The sequence below is a fragment of the Mizuhopecten yessoensis genome, unplaced genomic scaffold, assembly GCF_002113885.1.
Source record: "Mizuhopecten yessoensis strain PY_sf001 unplaced genomic scaffold, ASM211388v2 scaffold8383, whole genome shotgun sequence".
In the NCBI taxonomy this organism is placed as follows: Eukaryota; Metazoa; Mollusca; class Bivalvia; order Pectinida; family Pectinidae; genus Mizuhopecten; species Mizuhopecten yessoensis.
In genome coordinates, this window is record NW_018407520.1 from 202,875 (window position 1) to 227,873 (window position 24,999).

Consider the following 24,999-nt stretch of genomic DNA (forward strand, 5'->3'; position numbering starts at 1 on the left):
ATTGAGATAAGCTATAGGTCAGATCATTGTCCAATATCAATAGAACTCGAATTCATAAAACAAAATAGGGGTAAAGGAACATGGAAATTTAACAATAGTTTATTGAGAGATCCAGATTATGTAAATTTAGTAAAAGAATGTATAAATGTAGTACTTAATCAATATGCAGAAAATCCGGAAGAAGAAAATAGGGACTTATTAACATTTACGATTAGCAATAACTTGTTATGGGAAACCATCAAATTCACAATAAGGGGAAAGACTATTGCTTACTCGGCCAAAAAAAAGGGAAAGGGGCCTAGAAGAAAAACAGTTAGAGTCCAAAATAGAAACACTACAAAAAGCAGAAAACAGACAATTAGATATTATTGAGTAATTCGAGAATGAATTAAAATTACTTAGGTAGAGGAAAGTTAAGGGTATTATTTTAAGAGCGAAATCAAGATGGAAAGTAGAAGGGGAAAAAAGTACTAAATATTTTTGCAATCTAGAGAAAAGACATTTTCAGGAAAAACTCATCCCCAAACTTATTAAAGAAATGGACAGGAACTTACTGATCTTAAGGATATAATGGCAGAACAGAAACTTTATTATGAAAATTTACATAAAAAAAACCCAGAAAATAATCAACACAATTTTTTCGATGATTCAAATCCTTTTATAAGCAAATTATCAGCTGCACAAAGTGATCAATTAGAAGGTGAATTAAAGTACCGTGAGTGTCTTTTCTCAGTAAAAAATATGAAAAATGATAAATCACCTGGTATTGATGGATACACTGTTGAATTCTACAAATTCTTCTGGGCTGATACACATATTTTTTTAATTCGCTCACTGAATCAAGCACATCTAGATGGTCAATTCTCAATTTCGCAACGACGTGGTATGATAACTTGTATCCCTAAAGAAGGTAAATCTAAAGTTTATATGAAGAACTGGAGACCTATAACGCTTTTAAATGAGGATTATAAAATTGCTTCATCCGTTATTTCAAACAGACTAAAGAAAGTGTTAGACATCTTCATTAGTGATACACAGAAAGGGTTTTTAAAAGGAAGATATATTGGGGAATGTACTAGATTAATTGCTGATTTAACAGAAAAAACAGAAAAAAATAATATTCCAGGCCTTCTTTTATTGATTGACTTCGAAAAAGCCTTCGACTCCTTGGAATTTAATTTTATCTTCGACTCTCTACAATTTTATGGTTTCGGGCCATCCATTATCCAATGGATTAAATCTCTTAACAAAAATAGTTCATGTTGTATTATAAATAATGGACACTGTTCTGATTTTTTTGATGTACAACGTGGAGTACGACAGGGGGACCCTGTAAGTCCCTATATATTCATTTTATGTGTAGAACTACTTAGTTCAGCTCTAAAATTTAACCCAAATATAAATGGCATTACTATCAATAATTCAGAATATTTAATTAACCAATTTGCAGATGACACATCTTTCACATTATCTGATGATCCAGTTTCCCTTGCAACAACTTTAGACATTTTGGACAATTTTGCGAAAGCATCAGGTTTCAAAATAAATGTTGAAAAAACACAAGCAGTTTGGATTGGGGCGAGACGGGGTTGTGGGTTGGAACTTCTACCAGAAAGAAATTTATTATGGAATCACCAGGGAATTTTTAAACTTTTGGGAATAAAATACAATTTTCAAAAACCAAATATATTTGAAGACAATAACAATGAAAAATTGAAATCAGTCAAAAATTTATTGAAAAATTGGTCTTTCCGAAATCTCTCATATATAGGAAGAGTAACTGTTATACGAACTCTAGCATTACCTATCCTCATCCAGAAATTAACTGGTCTTCCAGACCCACCTTCATATATCATAATAGAATTGCAAAAATGTTTTTTCATTTTTCTGTGGGATGGAAAGCCTGACAAAATCAAGAGAAATGCAATGTATAGTGATTATCATAATGGGGGACTACGTCTCCCACATGTTTTAACTTTTTGTCATGCACTCAAAATGTCTTGGATTAAAAAAAATATTAACCCCTCAAATCAGGCAGCATGGAAAACTCTTTTATTAGACAAACTAGAGTGTTTTGGAGGCGACAACATTTTCAAAATGACAAAAGACGGATAAACGTTATTAGCCAAAAAATGTAATACCTTTTGGATGGAAGTGTTTACGGCTTGGGCTTCTATGCAAGAAAATGAGTCCCCCACAACCCCAGAGAAGGTGGTCTCGCAACCAATTTGGTATAATTATTTAATTAAAAGAGGCAATAATTGCATTCTTTATGAAAACTGGTGTAAAAAAGATGTATTTTTTATTTCTGATTTATTAGAAAATAATCAATTCATGTCTTGTGATATTTTTTCTCAAAAGTATAATATAAATGTAAATTTAATAGATTACTATGGAGTTATTAATGCCATACCAAGAAATTGGAAAGACATTTTGCAGAATATAAAGGGTCACATACCTTATATAACTTATAAATCAATAATCTATCTTAATGCACATGATAAAGATACTAATTATTTCTATCATATTCTTATCCAAACTATCTCTGAAAAACCGGTGAATAGTCAAAGAAAATGGCAAGACGATCTCCATAGTAATATTAGTGAAGAATCTTGGGAATCTTTTAACTCGATTCCAAGGGCCATAACTGATGACACAAAACTTATTAACTTTCAGTATAAAATCATACACAGGATCATCTACACCAATATAAAATTAATGAGATGCAAATTAGCTGAAACTGAAAGATGCACCTTTGGTACAAATGAGAGAGAAACTATTATGCATCTTTTTTGGGAATGCAGTATAATAAAAACTTTTTGGTTATGGCTGATAGATACGCTAGAAAATAAGTACCAAATTATCTTGCCCAGACACCCAACAACTTTTATTTTTGGTGTGATAGAAAAAGAACATGGAGACAAGATTAATTTTTTATTGCTCATTACGAGATACTATATATATTCATGTAAGTTAAAAAAACACAGCTCCTACCATTCTGGAAGGAAAAACATCCCTTAAGTTTTATAATAAAATAGAAGATATGGGTCTGTATGCCTATCACAACAAAAAGCAAGAAAAAATCAAATGCAAATGGATTTTTATCAATCATTTACTTACTTAACTGAGCTGACATTGTTAATATATTTTGGGTAAAGTCTTTAGAGCCATATATTCCTGTCGGATAACTTCACATCTAAATGTATTCAAAATAGAAATGATCTGTCTTACTTACAGATGTCATGGTACTCTGTAAAAATGTTTTCGAAAAAGAGATTTAAGACATGTAATGTTCTTATAGCAATTTTCTCGAGTTTACTGAAAGTCGATACAATCTAATAACAAGTGCTTTACTGTGAATGGTTCCTGACATGCTATGCATTGAGGCTAGACTTCACGTTTTGATAAATAACAATGGGTAATGTATGAATGACGGATAAGGACAACATCGTCTCGGCGCCTCTCTCTGTGGCTAGGATGCCACTCCTCGATTTCAGGTTTAATAGAATGTAATTTGCTATCGACGCATTGATTCCAACTATTTTACCACTGCGATCTGATAAATGTTGTAATTAGTGGTTTAAAATCAGTAAAATGAAGTTTAAAATATTCAGGTGGTAGTAGTAGTGCTGCTTTCGCGGCACGATCTGCCTTTTCAGTACCTGGTATGCACTCATGTCCGGGAACCCAGCAAAACGTAATATGACATTTTGTTGTAATCTTATGTAATACTATTTAAGGGGGTGATGAATTGAGTTGGTCTTTAAAAAAAATAATGAACTACGAATGTTGAATTTGTTTCCAGACCAATTCAATCTACAGTGTATCAACCCATGAAGTCGACCAAAGCAAGATTAAATCTTTATACTTCAATCAATATGTGCCCTTTTAAATAATATTTGCCAGTCTATTATGAAAGTTTGTCCCAGATTCTGGAGCTTGTTCAAGTCTATATATTGACGTCATGATAATGTACGCTGATTGTTGAATAAAGTCAAATTATGAAGCAATAAAACACACAAAAAGCGCATTTTCAATATCATATTTAATTTTTGCTGATTAATTCATAAGTTTAAATATAACATTTTCTGAAGCGTATTCATACGCACAGGCGGTATTAGTCTGGTAAATTCCATGGATAAATAAAACGAGTAACATTTAGTAGTTGCATTGGGTCCAACGTAAGAAGAAATATTAATCGAACACTAATGGACATGTCACATACCATACCATAAGTTGCTTTGATAAAAGTTACGATCATATACATGTACAGTACGTACATACGCAGAAACAATGTAAACAAAGCAGTCTTACCTGTTGCCATTTACCTGTTAATTACAAGGTAACGGACACATTTCCTGTACATTGTATCACCTGTGGAACGTTTGAAGGCCCATTATTGACAGATTTACAGTCATTGTAATTGTAATAATGTGTAACATGAATAGGGTCATAACGTGCGAATATACCGGTTGGATATTAAACACGTATATGATGTACCTTTTCTCACTCGAGCCTTCCTGAATTTTTATACCGTAACATTTATGAACCGATCTTAGGATATTGCAAATATGTGTGTATTTTAAAGCACAACAGGCGATCAACTGGTCAATGGCCTAGTTGTGCGCATGGTGTGCGCACCATAACTTTGGAGCGTTGCCTGATGCAAATGTACCACTCTGATTGGATGAGGGAACATACGTGACGAGTCTGTAGATCATTGTAGATCCATACGTGTTACAGACCGCTACTCGAATAGGTTATGGTATTACAGTGATCAAAGCCTTAATATTTTACAAGTTCCTTTTTTTGAATCGAAAATGTCTGTAAATCGTTCAAAATCGATTCTTAAAATAAACCAAACGTTGCATATCATAATCGATTATCAAAAGAGAAACAAATGTGATGTAAGTAAATGGTTCAATTGGAAAAAACAATTAAATACCCTAGTTTCTGTCAACCAATGTTGACAGACCTGATATGAGCATCATTGCCAGGGGTAAATAATGCTCAGATCAGGTCTGTAAATCAGTGGTGGAACTCAGCTTTATGTTATTGGTATTGTTTTAGTTTATTTAAACATCGACATATTTCTTAATATCTACCTAAGTATCATAGCGTTGTAAGAATACAATTCAAAGAAACATGGGTATTTATATTATGTTCTGGGCAGAAACTCACAAACAACAAGGATACATTTCTAAAAGAATCTTGCTTAAACGGTTTTTTTTTTTTTTTTTTGAATATATTTTGTGTCAGGTGATCGTACATATTTGTACACATTAAGCAGAAAAAGTCAATTACAGTCGAAATACTATTTTTAAATGTCAAGAAAGAAGCATTAACAAGGCATTGTCGACTTCTATTTGTGTTTGTCACATGATTTGCCTGCAGCGACTGCTTTGATTTGATACAGATCATGGTATCATGTTCAAATATGTGATAGAGCCAGAAAAATGAACGTAACCAACAAAATGGTGATTTCACCTTAAGATTAGGTAAAAGACACGGTTACACTGCATCATACAGCTGTTTCGTCGTTCTAAGAGTCATTGATGATGCTTGGGGCCAAACAGTTGGAAATCCATATGATCTTAACTACTGTTGGAACAGAGGGGCGTGTGTGTTTAACCCCTTAATTATGAATCTCATATTTGAAACAGGAATTGTTAATTCTAAAATAAGAAATCTGTAAAGTGTGTGTATTATGAACAATGCCACTACGCAAAAGAGATACGTGTGGCCATCAAGATTACATCATGTTTCTTATAAGATGAACGTAACACAAGCACATATGATTATACCTTTAAAACATTTATTACAATGCATGATGTAACTGCTTCTTTCTTCTTGGACCCATCCATGTTTCTAGGGACCATAATAATAATAAATAATAATATACAACATTTATATAGCGCCCTATATAATTTGTAAAATTACTCTAAGGCGCTTTACAACATATGGATAATAGTAATGGTTATAATTGTGAAAACAAACAACAAAGGCTTGCAATCACTTTCATACATTTAACAAGCAATGCGAACAGAATTGAACAAATAAAAGGGTGGTATTTACATGACGTCTTTGCAATGATTCTAAAATGCAGACGTGAAGAGGTGAGTTTTTATGTCCCTCTTGAACTTGGCCAGGGTATTTGACTTCCTAATAGCAGATGGTAAGCTATTCCACAACGTAGCCGAAACCCTCCCAAAGCATCTGTTTCCGTAGGTCACAGTACGAGATTTTGGGACACACAACAAAGATTCTGACTCCGAGCGCAGTGATATTGACGGCTGATACAGCGTAACAAGCTCCTGTAGGTACTGAGGAGCTGTTCCATTCAGTGCCGTGTATGTGTCCAGCAAACTTTTGTACTGCGACCTGTATCGTACAGGTAACCAGTGCAACGAATAAAGCGCATGTGTGATGTGCTCTCTCTTTCGAGTACGAGTAACTAGCCGTGCTGCAGTGTTCTGGACCCTCTGCAGACGACTAGTTAGTTTGTCAGATATACCACAGAGCAGGGCGTTACCATAATCCAACCGAGAGGTAACAAGTGAATGCACCAAAATCTTGCATGCATCTGCAGTTAGAAACTGCCGAATACAGCCGATGTTCCTGATCTGGTAGTAACAGGATTTGGCAATAGCGTTCACTTGTTTCTCCATGTTCAGAGAACTGTCAAAGTATACCCCTAGGTTTTTAACAGCTGGAACAGTCTCAATAGTTCTGGCACCAACCTTGAGCTGGAGAGCCATTGTTTGCTGACACTTTGGGGAAAAGACGATTAGTTCCGTCTTTTCCTGATTAAGTTTAAGCATGTTGGCGTTCATCCAGATACTGATATCTGTCAGACAAGCTTCCAGACTTTCTGAGACTGTATTCCAACTGTCCTGTGGTTTTAGGACCATGTAAATTTGTGTGTCATCGGCATAGCAATGATAGAGAAGGCTATGGCGACGACGAATCTCTCCAATCGGTTTGGAGTACATACAATATTTTCGTGGTCCTAACACATAACGTTGGAAATCCAAACTGTTAAACTACTGTTGAAACAGAGGGAAATGCGAGTAAAACTCATTAATTATGAATTTAAAAATCAGAGGAGTACTGGTTAGACTGCTGGAACCAGAACAGAATCTATGATTCGGTAAATGAATGCCAGTAGTTTGCATTTTACAAAACAACAAATTTGCATATGGCATTCAGCGACAGCAATATCCTGCAATGTCACTCCACCAACTAGCTAATAACGTCTGCTTAGCACTGGAGTTAGCTTGTCGAAATTAAAAATACAATGAAAAAGCCAATCAAGTACAAGTCCCATTTATTGAAAGTGGTGAAATCAGATGGCACTGTTTCTATGAAAGGACGTGTTTATAAATTTATAAGTACTGGATCGTATATCTATTGTTCACGAACCTGTAATCACAACGATCAGCCACGCCTATAGAAAAACATGTTTATAGTGCTAAAGGTGCTTTACTGTTCCTACAACAGTTATGAAGAATACATATTCACGTGTTAATATATAGTAATTGCATTTTTGAGTAACAATAGATGTATTTCATCCGAACTATAGCGAGGTTGTAATAAGTCCATAGTGACGAATTCCTGCATTGTCTTATTGTTGTACATTGCTTGGTTAGGTTTGTATGTGTTTTACATCCTATTAACAGCTATGGTCAATTAAGGACGTGCCAGGTTTTGGTGGTGGAGGAAAGACGGAGTTACCGCGAAGCTCCAAGACTTGCACTTGGAGTTTTCAAAACCACACAAGTTGCTAGTCTCTACGTAGGAGTAAACAAACTATCGTTATATCATCGTCGACAGCAACTGTCATGCCAGTATACAATTCTGTCAACACAAACCTATTTGCTCGTATTAAATCGAAACTGTGAAACTTTATTTCAAAATAAACTAAACTGTATTTAAACGTTCGGTGTTTTGATTGCATACTTCTTGGAAAACACCGAAATTTATATTTATGATATCGAATAATTTGAATCAATTGATGTTTCTCCTTGGCTTTTGATTTCGCCCGAGGTTGACTTTTCATTCCAGGAAACAATAAAATCTGTTACCGAATCTTACGCCTTCGTTCGTTCTTTTCGAACCATTTACAGTGAAACTCTTGTTTTTAGATTGCATACACTTTCAGCCAACAAGAGAAACTCGAGGAAAAGACAGCCTACACGCGCTACGACGTCACTCCGACAGTGATTTACTGATGAATGGAATTATTGCCGCTAGGCAAGTCCGCCAAATGACGTCAGCGTTTGAAATAGATCCGTTGTTTTGACTGTTAAATTGTCATTTATTTTGAATTTATTATAAGATATATTTTCTTACAGTTGTTGGATACTTAAATACAATCATGGTTAACGTTGTGCTTTAAATGGATTTCTCATTTTATGTTCAGGGTTCATCACCCCTATAGAATTAACATAACTGCATTCATGCGCGTCATTAAATACAAGCATATGAATGTCACGGAGTATTGACACTGGCATGTTTATTTCGAGTATGGGAGCAAAAGAATCAAACATTGGCACGGTTCTTGGACAGGAAAATCTCCAACCCTCGTGCTAGACAGCCAAATTCTTACCCTCGGTTCAAGATTTCCCTGTCCACGGACCACACCTATGTACGATTCAATTAGTAGATGGCACAGAACCTAATCCCTAATCCTGCAGAGGGGTTCCCAGGGAAGGAAAGGGAACCTTGCACTTAATTATGAAATATGAAAGCAAGAACTCGGGCTCAAAAACAACAGGGGGAAAAGACAAAGAAAAAAAAAGAAAAAATCCGGGTGCGCAAACATGAGACCCCCACATAAATGGCATACATATGTGTATGGTTGTAATTAATGACACTCTTATGTATTTTTTTACACAAAGCGTATTTATATTTTTGTAATCATTCGATGGTCATTTCATGCAGTGTGTACGTTATTTAACGTAGGTGATTTGCAGTATAACGATTTCGTTATACATAGACAATAAATGACGTTAGTTAGCAACTTACATTCGTGAGTTCTATAACGCATAAACAACTTTTCCCGGAAGCGCCAGAAAGCTCTGCACGAACGCCGGACACAGGTGTCCCACTGGAAGGATGTTAATGGTTCGACGGACTGCACGAGATATAAAAAGTCACCAGTCGAACCTTTTAAAGTCAGAGACAAGTTGTGCAAGTCTCGTTAGCTTAATGAGATTTTTGGTTATTTAAGGACGTGCCAGGAGAAAAGCCTGAGTTCCCGGAGAAAACCACCGACCTTCGGCCAGTACTTGGCAACTGTCCCACGTAGGCCTCGAATGCGCAACCCAGTGGTGGAGGGCTAGTGGTAGCAGAATGCCAGACGTCTTGACCACTAGGCCACCACGGCCCTTACAGCTTAACAAGACGTTAACGAAATCGTCTTCATATATTTTATTTATGTTATTAATTCAACGAGTAGTTTTCCGATTTTATTTAGTCGTGTGATTATGTAAAATTGATCAACATGCACATAAGTGACGATTGTCATTATTATTTTAAAAATCTGGTATGAAATATCCGTTTAAACCTTAAATTAATCTAACAATGCTTTTGAAAGCGCAACCTTGATCACATATTATGTAACACTAGCAACAACATCAATTTACTGAAACCCTAATTTGGTTAAAGAGCCATAAACTCGGTTTTATCTCTCTTCAAAATGTCTGCTATTATTGTTTCAAAACGATGATTAATATGGTGGGTTTAGGGTGTACCATTATATTTTTACTTGATGTTACCTCGATTGCAGGAAAGTTTGGTTTGTTTTAATGGATTTAGCGTCTTATAAACAGCTAATGTCATGGAAGGGCTAGCCTTCATGTCGGTTGTTTACATGTGTACAGGAGGCGGTATGTTAGAGCATCATCATCCATGCGTCCTATTGAAAAGAGAATAGGTGCATTCTCTTCGTCTGGTCCCTTCCCGTCGACCTTTCTGGTGTGATATAAATCTCCAGCATGGCTCTTGGGCTCTTCAAGGCGCATACATCTCCGACCACGGTAATGTGGTTACCATTTTGGGTCGATGGATATTTGACTTAATCATTAAAAAGCTCTAATAAATGAGACATGGCAGATTTTTGTTTGTTTCTTTGGGGTTTTACTCCTTACTTTGGTTTGGTTTAACGTCTTATAAACAGCTTAGGTTATTTAAAGACGTGTCTCCATGTGTGTAATGTATGTGCATGAGACAGGGTATGTTGATGCTTTTGCCTCCTTGAGATCTGATACAGACTTTAGAGTGCTGCACCCATCCCAGTATCACACCCGGATACATTATACTGGCAACGCATGTTGCCATCACCCTTAATGCTGAACGTTAAGCAGAGAATAACAACTACCATTTTAAGGACTTTGGTATGTCCTGGCTTGGGGACATTGCCTATCCCATCTGGACGAATGCACAATTTCCGAAAGTAGAGAGAAAATATAAAGATCTATGGTAATTTCCTCAATGTCCCCTTATCAGAAGACAAAAGAAAGCCCACAGTTCTGCTGCGCTCCTGTATCCGTCACCTTTCACGTACAATGAGCTACAGCAGGCGTATTCTTTCCAAACATGCAGGGGTAACAAACGATCATGATGTTAAAAACTATCAAAATATACTGAAATCAACCCCAGTTGTAGTATGATAATAACGGATGTATTGGAGATGATTGGGTGCATTGATTCCTAACAAAGATGGATCTACATCGCATTGACTGTGCTCGGTACTAATATAAAGCGATGACTGCTCGCTCATTGCACGGCTATATACATCGTATGGTCCTTAGAAGATTTGGGAAAGAAATCGTTTAAAGTTTGTTTAATCTTTCAGCTGTTACCTGTTGCTTAGTTCTAAATAATGATCCGTAAAATCAAACAAGTCATTAAAATATACTCATGCTAAGATCTTTTTGATATTGTTTAATAGCGGACATAAGGTTGATGTTTAAGAAATATTGCAGATTGCTAAATTACGCGCGTGTGCCATTAGATTAATGCCATGTGGAGGTATATTACGAATTTAAAATATAGTTAAAACTACAAAACCTCATAAAAATATGAAAATCTTCATCAATTTGATAAATGATTTATGCCACCTTGTCGCTTGACAAATATTCTAGCATCAGCATGACGAAATTTTACTGAATAGTAAGCAAATGACATTTTACGTATTATATCATAAAAAGACATATTATTCTGCGATTAAACAATGTTAAGCATACAGAATGCTAGGTTGATAATGTTGCAAAACGAATAAAAACTGCTATTAACATGTTTGTAATGCTATTTAATATTAGAAGCTAGTTCACGAACAATACATAACAGCTGCCAAGTTCATGATGAATGTACAACTGTCTGGTTAGGTTAAGCATTATGGAGAATGGTTCATGAAGAATGTAAATCAACTGTCTGGTTCATGAAGAATATACAACTGACTGTTTAGGGTTAGGGTAAGGGTGATGGAGATTTGTTTTAAAGAATGTAAAACAACTGTCAATTTCATGACAACTGTTTAACTGTCTAGTAAGGGTTAGGGTTATGGAGATTGATTCATGAAGATTGCAATACAACTGACTAGTTCATGTGGAATGTTATACAACTGTTTTGGTCAAGAATAATGTAATACAATTGTATCGATCCTGTAGTGATATTTCAACTGTCTCGCTGATGCAGTTTGTACTAAAATTATATGAATTATGTTGTGTACAATCTGTCTGGTCCCTGAAGCATGTAATATGGATATCTGGTTTCTAGATGTGTTACATAACTATCTGGTTCCTGTTATATGTAGTACAACTGTTTGGAACCTATAATGTATAATATACTTAGTCTGTTACATGTATAGGTTAAGTGGTTGATTGTTTCGTTGTTTTAGTGTGCCCGACGGACGGAAAGTGATCGGAATAGGCTCAGGTGACCTAAAAATGCGTAGGAGGTTTTTTAATGTACCGTTTATAAAAAGTGTATTGTTTACAGTATATATTGTTTTCAACCTACTATTATTTATACTCAATTGATCTTTTTGATAAAATATGCACCCATTTTGTTTGCAATTGATATAGTTTCACATCTTTCACACTTTTTGTCCTTTTATATTTCTAGTATGATGAAGTCATTGATGTGAATGTCTATTTTTACTTCTATTTCTGATTTTGTTTTGTTTGTTTTGGGTTTAATGTCTTCGTAACAACCAGGGTCCTATTTTGACGTGTGCCTAGGGAGACACAACAACCAGGGTCCTATTTGGACGGGTGCCTAGGGAGACACAACAACCAGGGTCCCAATCGGACGGGTGCCTAGAGAGACACAACAACCAGGGTCCTTTTTGGACGGGTGCCTAGGGAGACAATAACCAGGGTCCTTTTGGACGGGTGCCTAGGGAGACATTAACCAGGGTCATATTTGGACGAGTGCCTAGGGAGACAATAACCAGGGTCCTTTTTGGACGGGTGCCTAGTGAGATACTACAACCAGGGTCCTATTTGGACGGGTTCCTAGGAAGACACAACAACCAGGGTCCTATTTGAATGGGTGCCTAGGAAGACACAACAACCAGGGTCCTATTTGGACGGGTGCCTAGGGAGACACAACAATCAGGGTCCTATTTGGACGGGTGCCTAGGAAGACACAACAACCAGGGTCCTATTTGGACGGGCGCCTAGTGAGACACAACAACCAGGGTCCTATTTTGACGGTTGCCTAGAGAGACACAACAACCATGGTCCTATTCAGATGGGTGCCTAGGAAGACACAACAACCAGGGTCCTATTTTGACGGGTGCCTAGGGAGACACCAACCAGGGTCTTATTTGGACGGGTGCCTAGGGAGACACAACAACCAGGGTCCTATTTGGACGGGTGCCTAGGGAGACACAACAATCAGGGTCCTATTTGGATGGGTGCCTAGGGAGACAACGACCAGGGTCCTATTTTGACGGGTGCCTAGGGAGACAACAACCAGGGTCATATTTGGACGGGTGCCAGGGGGAGACACCGCCTGAAACAGAAAGTACATGGACAAAAAAGATCGGAAGCGATGAAGATTGGGCGTAAATCAATACAAAAACAATTTATATCATTTGACGTCATTCAACTATTCTATTGAAATAAACGCTTTTGTTTGCAATTTAGATTGTGAATTGTAGTCGTCCAAAAATAGATCACTAGGAATCTACGTAAATAACTAATAGAGTTCTTAAGAAATCTTTGTTTTGTTGCACGAGGTATATGGATTGGAGTGAAATTTTCCTGAAATGTCAATTTCATTACATTATTTACATGAACAGATCGCATTCTGGTTCATCCCTTTTCTCTAAGATAATAAGATCACTTTATTTACCGACCCAAATCGTTCGATGGTCCAACGGCTTCTTGTTTAGGTATTGTATTGAGCAATATATTAGATTTCCCTGTGGCAAGTCATCTACGTGATCTCTGCCTATCTTCTTATTCTCCTGACAATCCGCTACGTAATGACAGATAAAACAATCAGTGTTAATAAAATATGAAAATCTTCATTACGTTTCGTTAAAACGTCAAAATACCTTGCAATGTACTACGATTAAAATAAATGAAATGAAATATTTGACGGATTATCAAGCTAATTGATTTTAGATTTCAAGCCGACAATACTTGTTGTATTTTTTTGCATCTGATGACGATTCAGGTTGTTTATTTACACCTCACTAAACAAATTATGGTTAGGACAAATTTGAATGAACACAAACAGGAGGAAGAAGATGAATGGGATTAGAATCACTGAGACACACTTTGTTAGCAGCCTTGTGGGGGTCTTCCGTTTCATGGTTGCGGATAATGCACCATTGTGTCCCCTTTCGGACCCAGAGTCGTGGCTGGCTGACCCTTCCACAAAGCTAATTACCCTAGCCAGCGAAAGGTACAGTATGCTTACGGAAATTGACTGGCTGAATTTCGTGGAAGCATAGCATGCAATATAACAGCTCCTGTCAGTATCAGGTTTACCTTTCGTTTACGATTTCTGGAATTTGCTGAATATGATTTTTTCTTGATCTTCGCTTAAAAAAAACACACAAAAAGTTGAAAAAAAGAAAGATTGTCATGATTTCTCTAGAATATGTTTCTGTTTTTCAAAAGAAGCTGATAATACCGGAGGTGTTTTGACTTCCGAAACGTAATTCAGCTATACGGCTATATATAGAAGGCGGGCTGCGTAGTCTACAATACAACTTGAAATGAATCTTATAAATGTACAATTTGAAAAACAATCGGCCATGGAGTATTGATCCTGCTTTAACTATCAAATCATTGGTAACGTACTTTACAGAAAAAGGTAGTGTTGATATGGCGTAAAACGAAACTAGGTACCTCAGGAGCATTTCTGATGTAAGGTTTATCCATTGTGAAATTGTAATGGGTTTGATTACGTTTTCGATTCTTACAGTTTTTTAGGGTCATACAAGGACCGTGTTCATGTTGATGATGCTATTTGGAGCCTCTTTTATGTACACCTTTCAAGAAATGCAGCGACTAGGCATGGCAACGCAAAAAATGCCATCACGTACCAATATTTTGACACCGACTACCGCCACCCATTAATAGCTGGACGTCAAACAGTTTTCAGTAGGTACCTGTTTTAAGGATTAAGGTTGTCTCGGTCAGGGGACAGAAACCAGAACCTCCCTCGATTTGTCGAACGCTCATGAAAGGTTTAAATTTGAATTATCACTTAAAAAATGGTCTTCTTTAAAGTATAAGTGGAGGTAACTCTCACAAACTATACGACTGACTCGAATGTTATCTTGGTGTTTTCAGTAGTCGAGTGTACTGCCATTGTAATAAAACAAATAACAGTCTTGTTAATTCACTACCAATACAAGGTTGCTGTCCTTTATTAATATATTTTAAATTTGTTTTTAACTCTGTTTATCTTTTTCAAGAAATTGAGGATGGAGATGGTGGAAACAAAACAAGCTAGATAGTTTGGATGCCAATTTTGGCATCCTATTAACAGCTAAGGCCATTAAGGGCCATACATTCATGTCTGTAATGTATTTGTTAGGCACTATAGGGTATAGTCTTCTGCATTCCAGCTTAGGGGACATTGAACAAATCACTATTGATCTCCTGACCCATGAGAGTCTGTATCGTTCCTATTCTCATTTATCTACTCTTTCTTTCCGGCGTTTTAACACAGTAGTGAACCGCTACTGAACATCATCGAAATATATACCAGATTAAATTATTTCAGATAAATTTGACCAACTTTTAAGTGTAATATCTATTATTATACCTGTACTGAGTTTTCCCTATATAAAAACAGTACGATAAAATATATTATTTCCCTATAACCGCTCAAGCATCTCCCTCCCAAAATAAGGACTACTCCCTGCAAGAACGAGGACTAATCCCTCGAGAATATCTGTAGGCGGAGTTTATAAAATTTTGCAAACATTTTAGAACCAAACAACAACAATGGAAATGGCCGCCGATGTCGTTTTAATTATCTTACTAGTGAGGTATTACAGCACGTTTTGGATTAAATACAATAGCTGTTGTTAAGACTAAGTGAAATTAAGTTATTTAACAGAATGGAATGCCGGAAGTATCGACGATTTGGGCTAAGCAAGCACAGAGGAAGTGAACGTGTTTCTTCGCAAATTGCATAAAAAAGTGGATGGGGCTAAATATATTAGGAAATCAATACTGATCATTAGATACGCTTTTTCAATCTAAAAATGAAGATATCATCAATGACGATACATACAACACTTCCGGTGAAATGTTTGGTGCAGCTCAAAAATCCAGTCTGGGTGAGACTTAATCCAAGAAAGTTATCGTTCATGAAGATATTGATAAACTGTATGAATCCGTTGCATTTTGCATGTTGACACTCCAGAGGGACTACAGAATATAATGATGTTTGAGTACTTTTATTAATTTTGTAATCGGGGGAGAGAACTCCGCGAGAAGTCCAGAAAGACGACTTGGGTATTTGTGTGGAGCCTCTCAATCGAGAATATGTGACAGTATGGAACACGCAAGGGTTACAGGGGTGATGGCATACAAGACAAAGATCAGAAACAGGGCAATGAAAGACATACCAGGTGTGATATATTTTCTTACTTTTGGATTTTCTCTCTTTGTACAAAATTGCTCAGGAGTCAGGTCTTACATGACAAAGTCAATTTTAATATGCAGAACCACTGATTAGAGATTGATTAATGTTTCAAATGACTTCCATAATTGTGAATGTTGTACAAGTTTTGAACTACAAGTGACGGACATTTTTACATGTTACTTTGTAACGAGGTATTATCAAGATATGGCAGATCAACTTACATTGATAAAACATACAAAACGAACTCTTTCAATTACTACATTATTGTACAAACATAAATGTTCTATCATATTACAAAGGCACTTGGCCCGTGTCGCCTACGGGCTTCATATTCATAACCAGTGGTGCGTCTTCGTCCTTAGTAACAAGATCGTCGTCATCCCGTCTGATGTCCTGGGGAAATATATACAATGCAAACACCATGTCTCAATATGCAACGCTGCGTTTTATATCATCACCACCGACAACTGCAATATTCAGTGAATACGTACGTGACCTGTGCTGGTTCGAGAAAGGAATAATCGCACTGCATAACCATAACCAAAACAAAACCTTACTGGTAGTAAAGAAGAAATCAAAATCGATAAATATTAACACAAGAAACGTGAGCAGATGATCAGTTTAACGTTTCTGTTCATTTTGTTCAATTGATGGTAGTAGGACACACCTCCTGGCCATTTAATTCAGACCATGGGCAAAACCAGAAGTGCATAGGTAAACAATGTTAAAATATATGAGAGACCAGGAAATATATTAACCTATTAGAAAGATGCAATTGAAATGTTCAAACGTGATTTTAGCCTAACCGATTATTGATCAAGTAGATACCATCCGATACAATTAAGCGTTTGAATCTTAAATATTGTAATACCTACAACAAATGGATCTTTGTTTACAAGCTGATGTGAAACTATCATCGGACTGTTGCTGCATCGGCAGAGAGAACCAGCTAAGGATACTGTCAAATTCTCATCAGCTGGAACAGAGCCTGTACAGGAGGTTAGGTATGAATGAAGGGGAAGCACAAAGCGCCTTAACTATTACTTATATTATGTATAACAAAATAGGTTTAAGCAGAAAAAGGTTTAAAATTGTCTACCTTTAAATCACAAAATAATATTGTTCAATGAAAATATTCAACAACTGCACATGTTTTATGATGCAACAAATGCCGCGGAGAAGAAAATAGAGGTGGGCTAACCGCACGTGTACGCGTACAAGGGACATCCCTTATAAATATGTGCATTATGTCATCAAAATTTGTCAGCGCTGGAGATCGACACGTCGCATCAACTTTTAGGGCGCTGTTTACACGCACGTATGAACGTGCAGCTTTTCCTACTTCACATAACCTAATAGTCTAATCGGTATTGTTTAAATATGTTTAAATTGAAAAACAAAATGTTTGCGTCGTAAACAAGACCGAACACCATACTAATTAGTTAGCAGATGCAATAGGTTATCGATATCAACCTTAGTGTTAAACACCAATTCAGGTTTAAGTCACGATCATTTTCACCCCTGCCCGCGCACACATAAACACCCTTGGGCAACAGCCATTTCACAACCCATGCAACCCTATTACTGTCCTAATGTAAAACTATCACAAAAAAAAGTATGTTATCCCTTTTTTCCTACTCAGTTTTGAGCATAATTCATTGTAAAATTAAAGTTGCCACCAGACAGCCATAGCATTTACGTTGAACATGCTAATAACGACCCTCCTATCCATTATGCTTATGTTATGGAGGTTGATATCACTGTTTACTTTGATGATGCATGCACGATTTGTTATTAATTGTGGTAAATGCAAATCGTCGTTAAATCATGGAAGCAGTAAAAGAAGCATTAAAAAGAATTAAATGCTCTTGTTAAAACTGATGCTTATTTCATACTGCTGGAAACATATTTACCTTGTACCCTGCTGGCAAGGGCGCCGATGCTAAGCACCAAGACAATCCCAACCATTCCCAGCCATTGATACGACAAAGAGTACAGCAAGTCCACACCATGTCTGTAAATAGTAGTTGTACACTTTTCGATATTCATAAAATATCTTAATAAATTTTGTTGCATGTTAAATTGCTAACTTGCTTACATTAATGTTACCAAGCTACTTTTGGTATTTATTGTGTTGTATAAATTGATACATAATGTCATTATTGCGATAAATATTTTATCGTATATCATTTTAATGATTGAATTTACCAACTTTAAACAACCACAGACACATTTCATAATATACCAACATGACAGTTTTCTTTAGGTTTGATGGTTTCCTCTTTCAAACATCTATCTTTACAGTGTCTGTTGGCCCTTAATGAACTCAGACTGGCGCTTGTCCTTACAACACAAGAAAACAAAACGGGTTTATTTGGTCTGTATGTTTAATGTTAGGCAGATTGCAAAACCGTCAGTATAAATGCTGAACGTTACATGTCAGCAGGGAATAAAAGCAACCGTTTTTAAGGACTTTGGTATGTCCCGGCATATGGACAGAACCCATTGCCTTTTCCACTTTGGCGAACGCTCAACATTTAGGCAAAAAGTGGCGTATCGGCAGTAGGAAACAGAAAGGTTTTCAGGAAGAAGAGAGAAAATATACAGATCCCCAATGTTGCAATGTGGATCTGTATATTTTGTGTGGTTTCTTCAAGACCCCCTCCCCGGCCCGATTCTGTAGGGGGCCCTACGTTAGTCACCTTTTATGACATGTATTGAGATACGGCAGGCCTATTCTTTCCCTGAACCTTAGGGGGCGATATCTCGTGTGACCTATTGGGATCGCGTTAAGTCGTATGTGGTTGCCCGTCAGTAAGCAATACATATTTTGGATTTCTACTCAACAAAAAAACCCAAAGAATGTGTGTACGAAATCGGACGCAAGAATTGTGACGCATCCTTTATCGGAGAAACTGGTGGACGAATTAGGGTCGGACTTTGTGAACAACGAGAAGATACGGAAACCCAAGGGGAAAAAAGGTCACCTGATCTGAAAGGAAATAGTCGGAGTCACAGATAAATAAATTGGCAATCGCAGACCATGCCCTGCAGCAAAATCATGTTATTGATTTGGTTAACTCTTAAGTATTTGACAGAGTGAGAACAACCTGTTTAAGCGGCAGATAAAGGAAACCATCTGGATACGCCGCAAGAGGGTTAGTTTTGAATCGAGATAAGGGGGCTCATAGACTATCGCACATCTATAACCTTATACTGAACGAGGGCAGACAAATCTAAATGTCGATATGATTTTTCGTTTCGTACATGTGTAACAAGTAAGTGTACATACGCTTATATCGTACCCGAATCAATTTATAAATAAATTGCCAACTTATTCATATTTTACTCCTTTGTGTACATACGCTTCACTTGTCATTTGTCTGATGAAAGTGACAGGTACGTATCGTACTAGTCTCCGACAATTCACACATAAACACTCACTGTTTTTCTTACATAACCCTTCTACTAATCATACCTACCAACCTGAAGAAATGTTTAAGGCATACCACATATGCTATATTGAAATGCTCTTCATGGATGGTTAAGTCCTAATGTGCATTTAAATCCATTACCCCTTTGACGTATTCCCCCTGGATAATGTTTTACCTTTAACACAATTTATGCAGAGAATTAACAGTTTTGGCATTTTTATTTTATTTTCTGTTGGACATAATTAATACCTAATGAAACATTCTTATATGATTACAGTTTGATGGTAGAGAGCACCAACAGATCTAACCCCCGGCCTTAAGAATGAGACCAAAAAGTGTCAAATGTGGTAAGATTTCACAATATTCTTCAGAAACACATATGCTGACTAGAATTAAATACTGTTTATAGACGGAAAGTTCATATGTGTGTCTCACTAGGCTCACGTATTTATGTGACCTTTGCTGTTGCAATAATGTTTAAACCCATTTAAACAAACTGACAGGTCAAGAGCCATGGAATTTGATTACATTTGAAAAATGGTTGTCCTCAGAGACGTTTTCGCGTAACCGTATCAAGACGAAGATTTTCCAGTTTGTTGGCGCTTGAAAGTTGCCCCGAGAAGCTCCACCATCGTAGATAGACCTTTTTAGCCGATTTGTTTGAATGTTTTATAATCTTTACAAACCAAACCAAACTACTTAGTATCTCGTTAATAAACCACTGATTGATAAGAAAATGTCTTTAACTGCAAAACTTACTTTTCTTGTGAATCTCCAGCAAATGGTAGCGTGACATTATTTTTGCGAGAGGAAATTGAAATAACACCATTCAAAGTGATGTTCGAAACACTGTTCGACGATACGTTCATGAATGTACATCGTTCGGTGGAGGCAGGTTCCAGCAACTGACTCGAGCTCACATCATCAGACATCATCTTTCCGAATGATATCCATCCGACGAAGAGAACGCTTACAGATCCGCCAACTACCGCACCCTGCAGAATACATTTAATGCACGTAGCATATTTATTCGTAAAATTTGGAATTTTTTGCTCTTTACTTAGCGTCTACGTTTGATCAAATATCAGAATTATTCGAATATGTTTGATTTTATCACTTAACCATGTCCAGATGCGCGAAAATAACAATTATGAAAATTGATTAGAATTATGAAAATAACTATACGTACCAATGTGTTTGCAGATGGGACGTACCATCCAAGAAGGATTATACCAGTCACAGCTCCGATCAAGCAGGAACTGCTGGTAGTCAATATCTAAAACCAGAATGCTAAAACGTATTGATCATTTACCTTGTAACCTAATGTAATGTTGTAAAAAGTGTCATTTTGTTGTAAAAGTTCTATACGACGGGAATTAACTCATACGTTTGATATTTTCTCATTTAATATGTGCCTATACAAAATCGCGAGTACAAAAATAGACCGATTCAGGTAAATACTAGACTGAGGTATGATAACAAAAGCAGTACTACATATTCACCTGTGTGACAGGACCATGCATGCCGCTAACGCACAAGGCAATGACAACCGCAACTGTTCCGAAGCCTAACACTAGAAGAAGAATATTATACTAAATTTATTCTCAAATATTGGAGTCAGATAATGCATCTTATAACAACGAATAAAATAAAGATGACCTTTCTGTTTGCAAACAGTTGTTGTTACTTTTTTCTTGTTAAGATGATGTTCTCCGATAATCAATATAGATATGCTTATATACACATATAGGACGAAATACATTTTCATTTTTTTAGTGAACCCATAACGTCAACTCCTTCGACTGTCGTGTAATTGTTTAAATGATCTTATTTTGCATCGATTTCACAGTAAAAAATGTTAGCCGGGACAAGGTAACTTGAATTACCTGATATTTGTGCTATAAGTATTTCCCGTCTCTGTGACATGGGTTTTGTGTGGGGTTTAATAATATCTTCCAGAAATATTGACGACGCACTGCCTAGCACAGATGACATTGTGCTGAAATGAAAGAATTATGACATTTTGATTCATTATCAAGATCAAGATTATGCATATGCATATTTTACTAGGTTTATTTCAGGGTTATATCTCCTCGCGACAACCTAGATCAGGATTTGTTGTTTTTTGTTTGTATTGGGGGTTTACATTGTAACGATCTCCCAACAGTCAGGGTCATATAACAATAGTAGAGACGTGAGAAGAAATGTAACTCCCTGTATAGATTGGTTTGGTTTAGTATTGTTTGACAACCTATCATCAGCTATGGTCATTTAAGGACGGCCTTCCCTGTGTGCAAGATGCATGCATGTAGTGTATGCGTGTGTTTTGGGAAGCTGCGATATGTTCGTGTTTGTCCCTGTGTTGAAATCATCAAAGCAAAAGACTTTAAATAAAGTTTCCAATTCTGCAATTTGAACTAACATTACGGTCCATCCCTCTGAACGTTGTCGTTAGTGGTGACTAATATTGGGGGGGGCATACATTTTCTTTAGTGTATTTTGCGTAGGTGGACATGGAAGAAATCCAATTGACTTGCTGTTTTCAATGCAATATTTAGGACTTATACCTTTCCTACTTCCAATTATCTACTCTTTCTTTTCGGGTTGTGTATAGACACCCGTTTAAAACCAAACCAAACTAAATCATAAGTTCTTACCCAGTGGTATATTTAGGTATGCTTTACATCGACAAAATTCCTACAAGGTGTTATTTCATAACACAAATTCATTAAGTATATAATTTAATTTATTTCTTGACAAAAATCCTGCTGCAAAAAGCAACATATTTAATACATCGAGTTACTGCGCAAATTTTAGCTGAAGCCTTGAGAACAATTTGGCAATAAAAAAACACTGTTTTAAACTAAAATCATTTTGATAATAGTAATATCATTCCAATAAATATTTAATGGTATATTTGTTCAGGTATTTCACATCTACTGCAATTGCAAAATAATGAATTGTGTTGATCAAACTGTAATGTGAAAAATCGTAGGTTTGAAAGGCTTTCTAATTCCTTACGAATACTTGCCTTAAAGATGCACTGAATACTGCCGACAGAAAAAGTCCAGTTAGACAAGGAATATTCTTGAATATGCCCGATGCTAGCACCGCAATCAGCTGAAATAATGTCAATAAAAGAAATGTAAATGATGTTGGGGGAGTCCCCATGGAAAGAATAAAAAAAACTGCTGTTTTCCACTGCATGTAGCAAGAGGTGGCAACTATGGACCATGCATCTGCTGCTAAGGAGACAGTAAAACCAATATTGGTATGTTGCCCCAATTGAAGCCTCTCGACGCTTTCATTCCTCTTTCGTTGGTGTCTCCTGAGCCATACGTCTTCAACTGACCCTTGGATTTGCAAAGTTAGATTTAGTTTAGTTTAACGTCATAAATGCTGAACGTATAGCAGGAATCACAGCCACTAACCTTAAGTTGTTTGGTAGGTCCCAGTCGGAATGCATACCAGACATGCAAATCTCGATTCTTTAGGGATGTCCCATATTAATTGCCTCTTACAACAATCAGTGTATTCTTTTCTCTATTTCTGACCTTCTCTTCAGGCAGGACTGTTGTCCAGCTGTTCAACATATTTCTTGGACGTCTTAGGTTATTTAAGAATGTGCCTTTATGCATGCGTGCATGGATTTTTATATGTGCTGGATGCATATTGGTGTATTTGTCTCCTGGTGATATAAAAAATATGTTGAATATAAACTTTAATTTACAACGACGAAGTTCGGTAGGAGGGTCACTCGCAACACCCAGTCACTCAGCGTCCGCAAAAAGTAAACATTTGTAGCGATACTGCAGGCTCATGATGGTGGCGGGTGTCTGTCTTGAAGAAGCCGAACTTGGCTCTGATCCAAGTCTCCCTCGTTATAACAGGTTAAGTTATTTAAGGACGTGCCTCAGTGTCATCTCAGGAGTATAGCATCTTCTTCTTGTCCATGCGAGTGTACATATCTCACAAGGACTTGAACCAGCCATGGAGATGAGCATTGGTCTTATCCATGCGCGAAGCCTGGTCCTCACAGGGCACGTCGCACATACCTTTCATACATTTGATATAAAGTCTATACACTAGGCACATGTTGGTCACACACTGTGATACGCTCTTATACGTTACATAAAAACTTTTGCATTCGCTTCATACGTTACTCATACGTTATACATACGTTAGATATACGTTAGACATACGCTGACATAGGTTATAGGTATGTTACTCATAAGTTGAGATACGTTTGAGATTCGACCGCTGAATATCTACCGTACAGGTACCGTACGTCTAACTTACTTCTAACCTATATCTAACGTATCTGCAACGCATATGGACGTATAACCTACTGATGAGTAAATTATTGATCGTGTCCTGAGCGTACATGTAGAGTATTATTGTCGTTTATCCGGGTGTTGCTGTCTCTGTTTATATAGGGTTTCGGTGAGTAGCGCATTGCCACTGTTCAACTCACTCTTAGAGATCATTGAGGATCTTGAGAGGCTGCGACAAGAAAACCGAATAAACGTCTTCTGACATCAGTAGAACCTCGTCGACTTGGTACTTTACCTATTCCGTGCCAATAGGAGAAGGAGGAGAAGAGATCAACGGAGAGGGTTGGCTCTGATCCAAGTCTCCCTCTCTGTAATCGCTGGAGCAGCTCCATCCCCACTCTTCGTCTTGTCCAGGCGAGTGTAGGCATCTGGTTCTGCCCATGCGTGCAGCCTAGTCCTACAATATCTTATTGTCTTTATCCAACCTCCAATAGAAGCTGATTTTTACATTCCACAGGACTTCAATTTCTTGAAAAAATTCAAGCATAGTTTCTTCGTCATTTATTGAGACAATCAGTCTTCTTGGTTGTCTTGAAGGCGGTGGAGGCCATCAGTCACAGAACCAGCAAAGGAGCTATGGTCAGGGGTCAGGGGATGGATATATCGAGCGGCGGACGGCAGCAGTTCTAATGTCTCATGTGTGATGGTGAGGATGAGGAAGAGGACGAGGATGAGGGTGATGGTGCGGGTGATGTTACCTTTTTATAGTTACGTATATTATAGTTCAATTTCAATTTCAATAAATTTTATTGTCAAAGGACAAATGGGTTGGGCAGCAGGCATAGCCTATTTAAAGGGGCATCACGCTGAAGTAACTTTTTTTTGTTGTCTTTTTTCCAAATACTACATAAACATATCAAGTGAGACTCCTTATGGAAAATGCCGATCGGATTTGGCTGAAATAGATTCATAAAAATGATTAAATCTAAGATAATCATCGGTATTTCTACCTGTCTGACCAACGTTTTGTTCAGGGATTTCCCTCTACTAGCGCATGCGCATAGCACACCATTTCTTTGTAAACAAAATGACTGGCCGTGTGAAGTAAAAAAAAAAATTGTATCAACGCTTCAGTAAATATATTGATACTAATTTGAGTAAAATTT

General features: G+C 37.0%; 1 protein-coding gene across 1 annotated transcript in view; it reads right to left on the reverse strand.

Moving 5' to 3' along the window:
• Window positions 1–15,495: 15,495 nt before the first annotated feature.
• The window catches only part of LOC110455812 (sodium-coupled monocarboxylate transporter 1-like), a 21,613-nt gene continuing 12,109 nt past the window's right edge, over window positions 15,496–24,999 (reverse strand). Inside the window, exons 9-16 of the mRNA XM_021506197.1 lie at window positions 22,591–22,679; window positions 21,446–21,558; window positions 21,062–21,132; window positions 20,749–20,835; window positions 20,319–20,554; window positions 18,039–18,139; window positions 17,001–17,113; window positions 15,496–16,518 (exon numbers count right to left, since the gene is read on the reverse strand). Coding sequence (XP_021361872.1) covers window positions 16,417–16,518; window positions 17,001–17,113; window positions 18,039–18,139; window positions 20,319–20,554; window positions 20,749–20,835; window positions 21,062–21,132; window positions 21,446–21,558; window positions 22,591–22,679 — 912 coding nt within the window. The 3' untranslated portion in view covers window positions 15,496–16,416. The remainder of the gene's footprint in view (window positions 16,519–17,000; window positions 17,114–18,038; window positions 18,140–20,318; window positions 20,555–20,748; window positions 20,836–21,061; window positions 21,133–21,445; window positions 21,559–22,590; window positions 22,680–24,999) is intronic.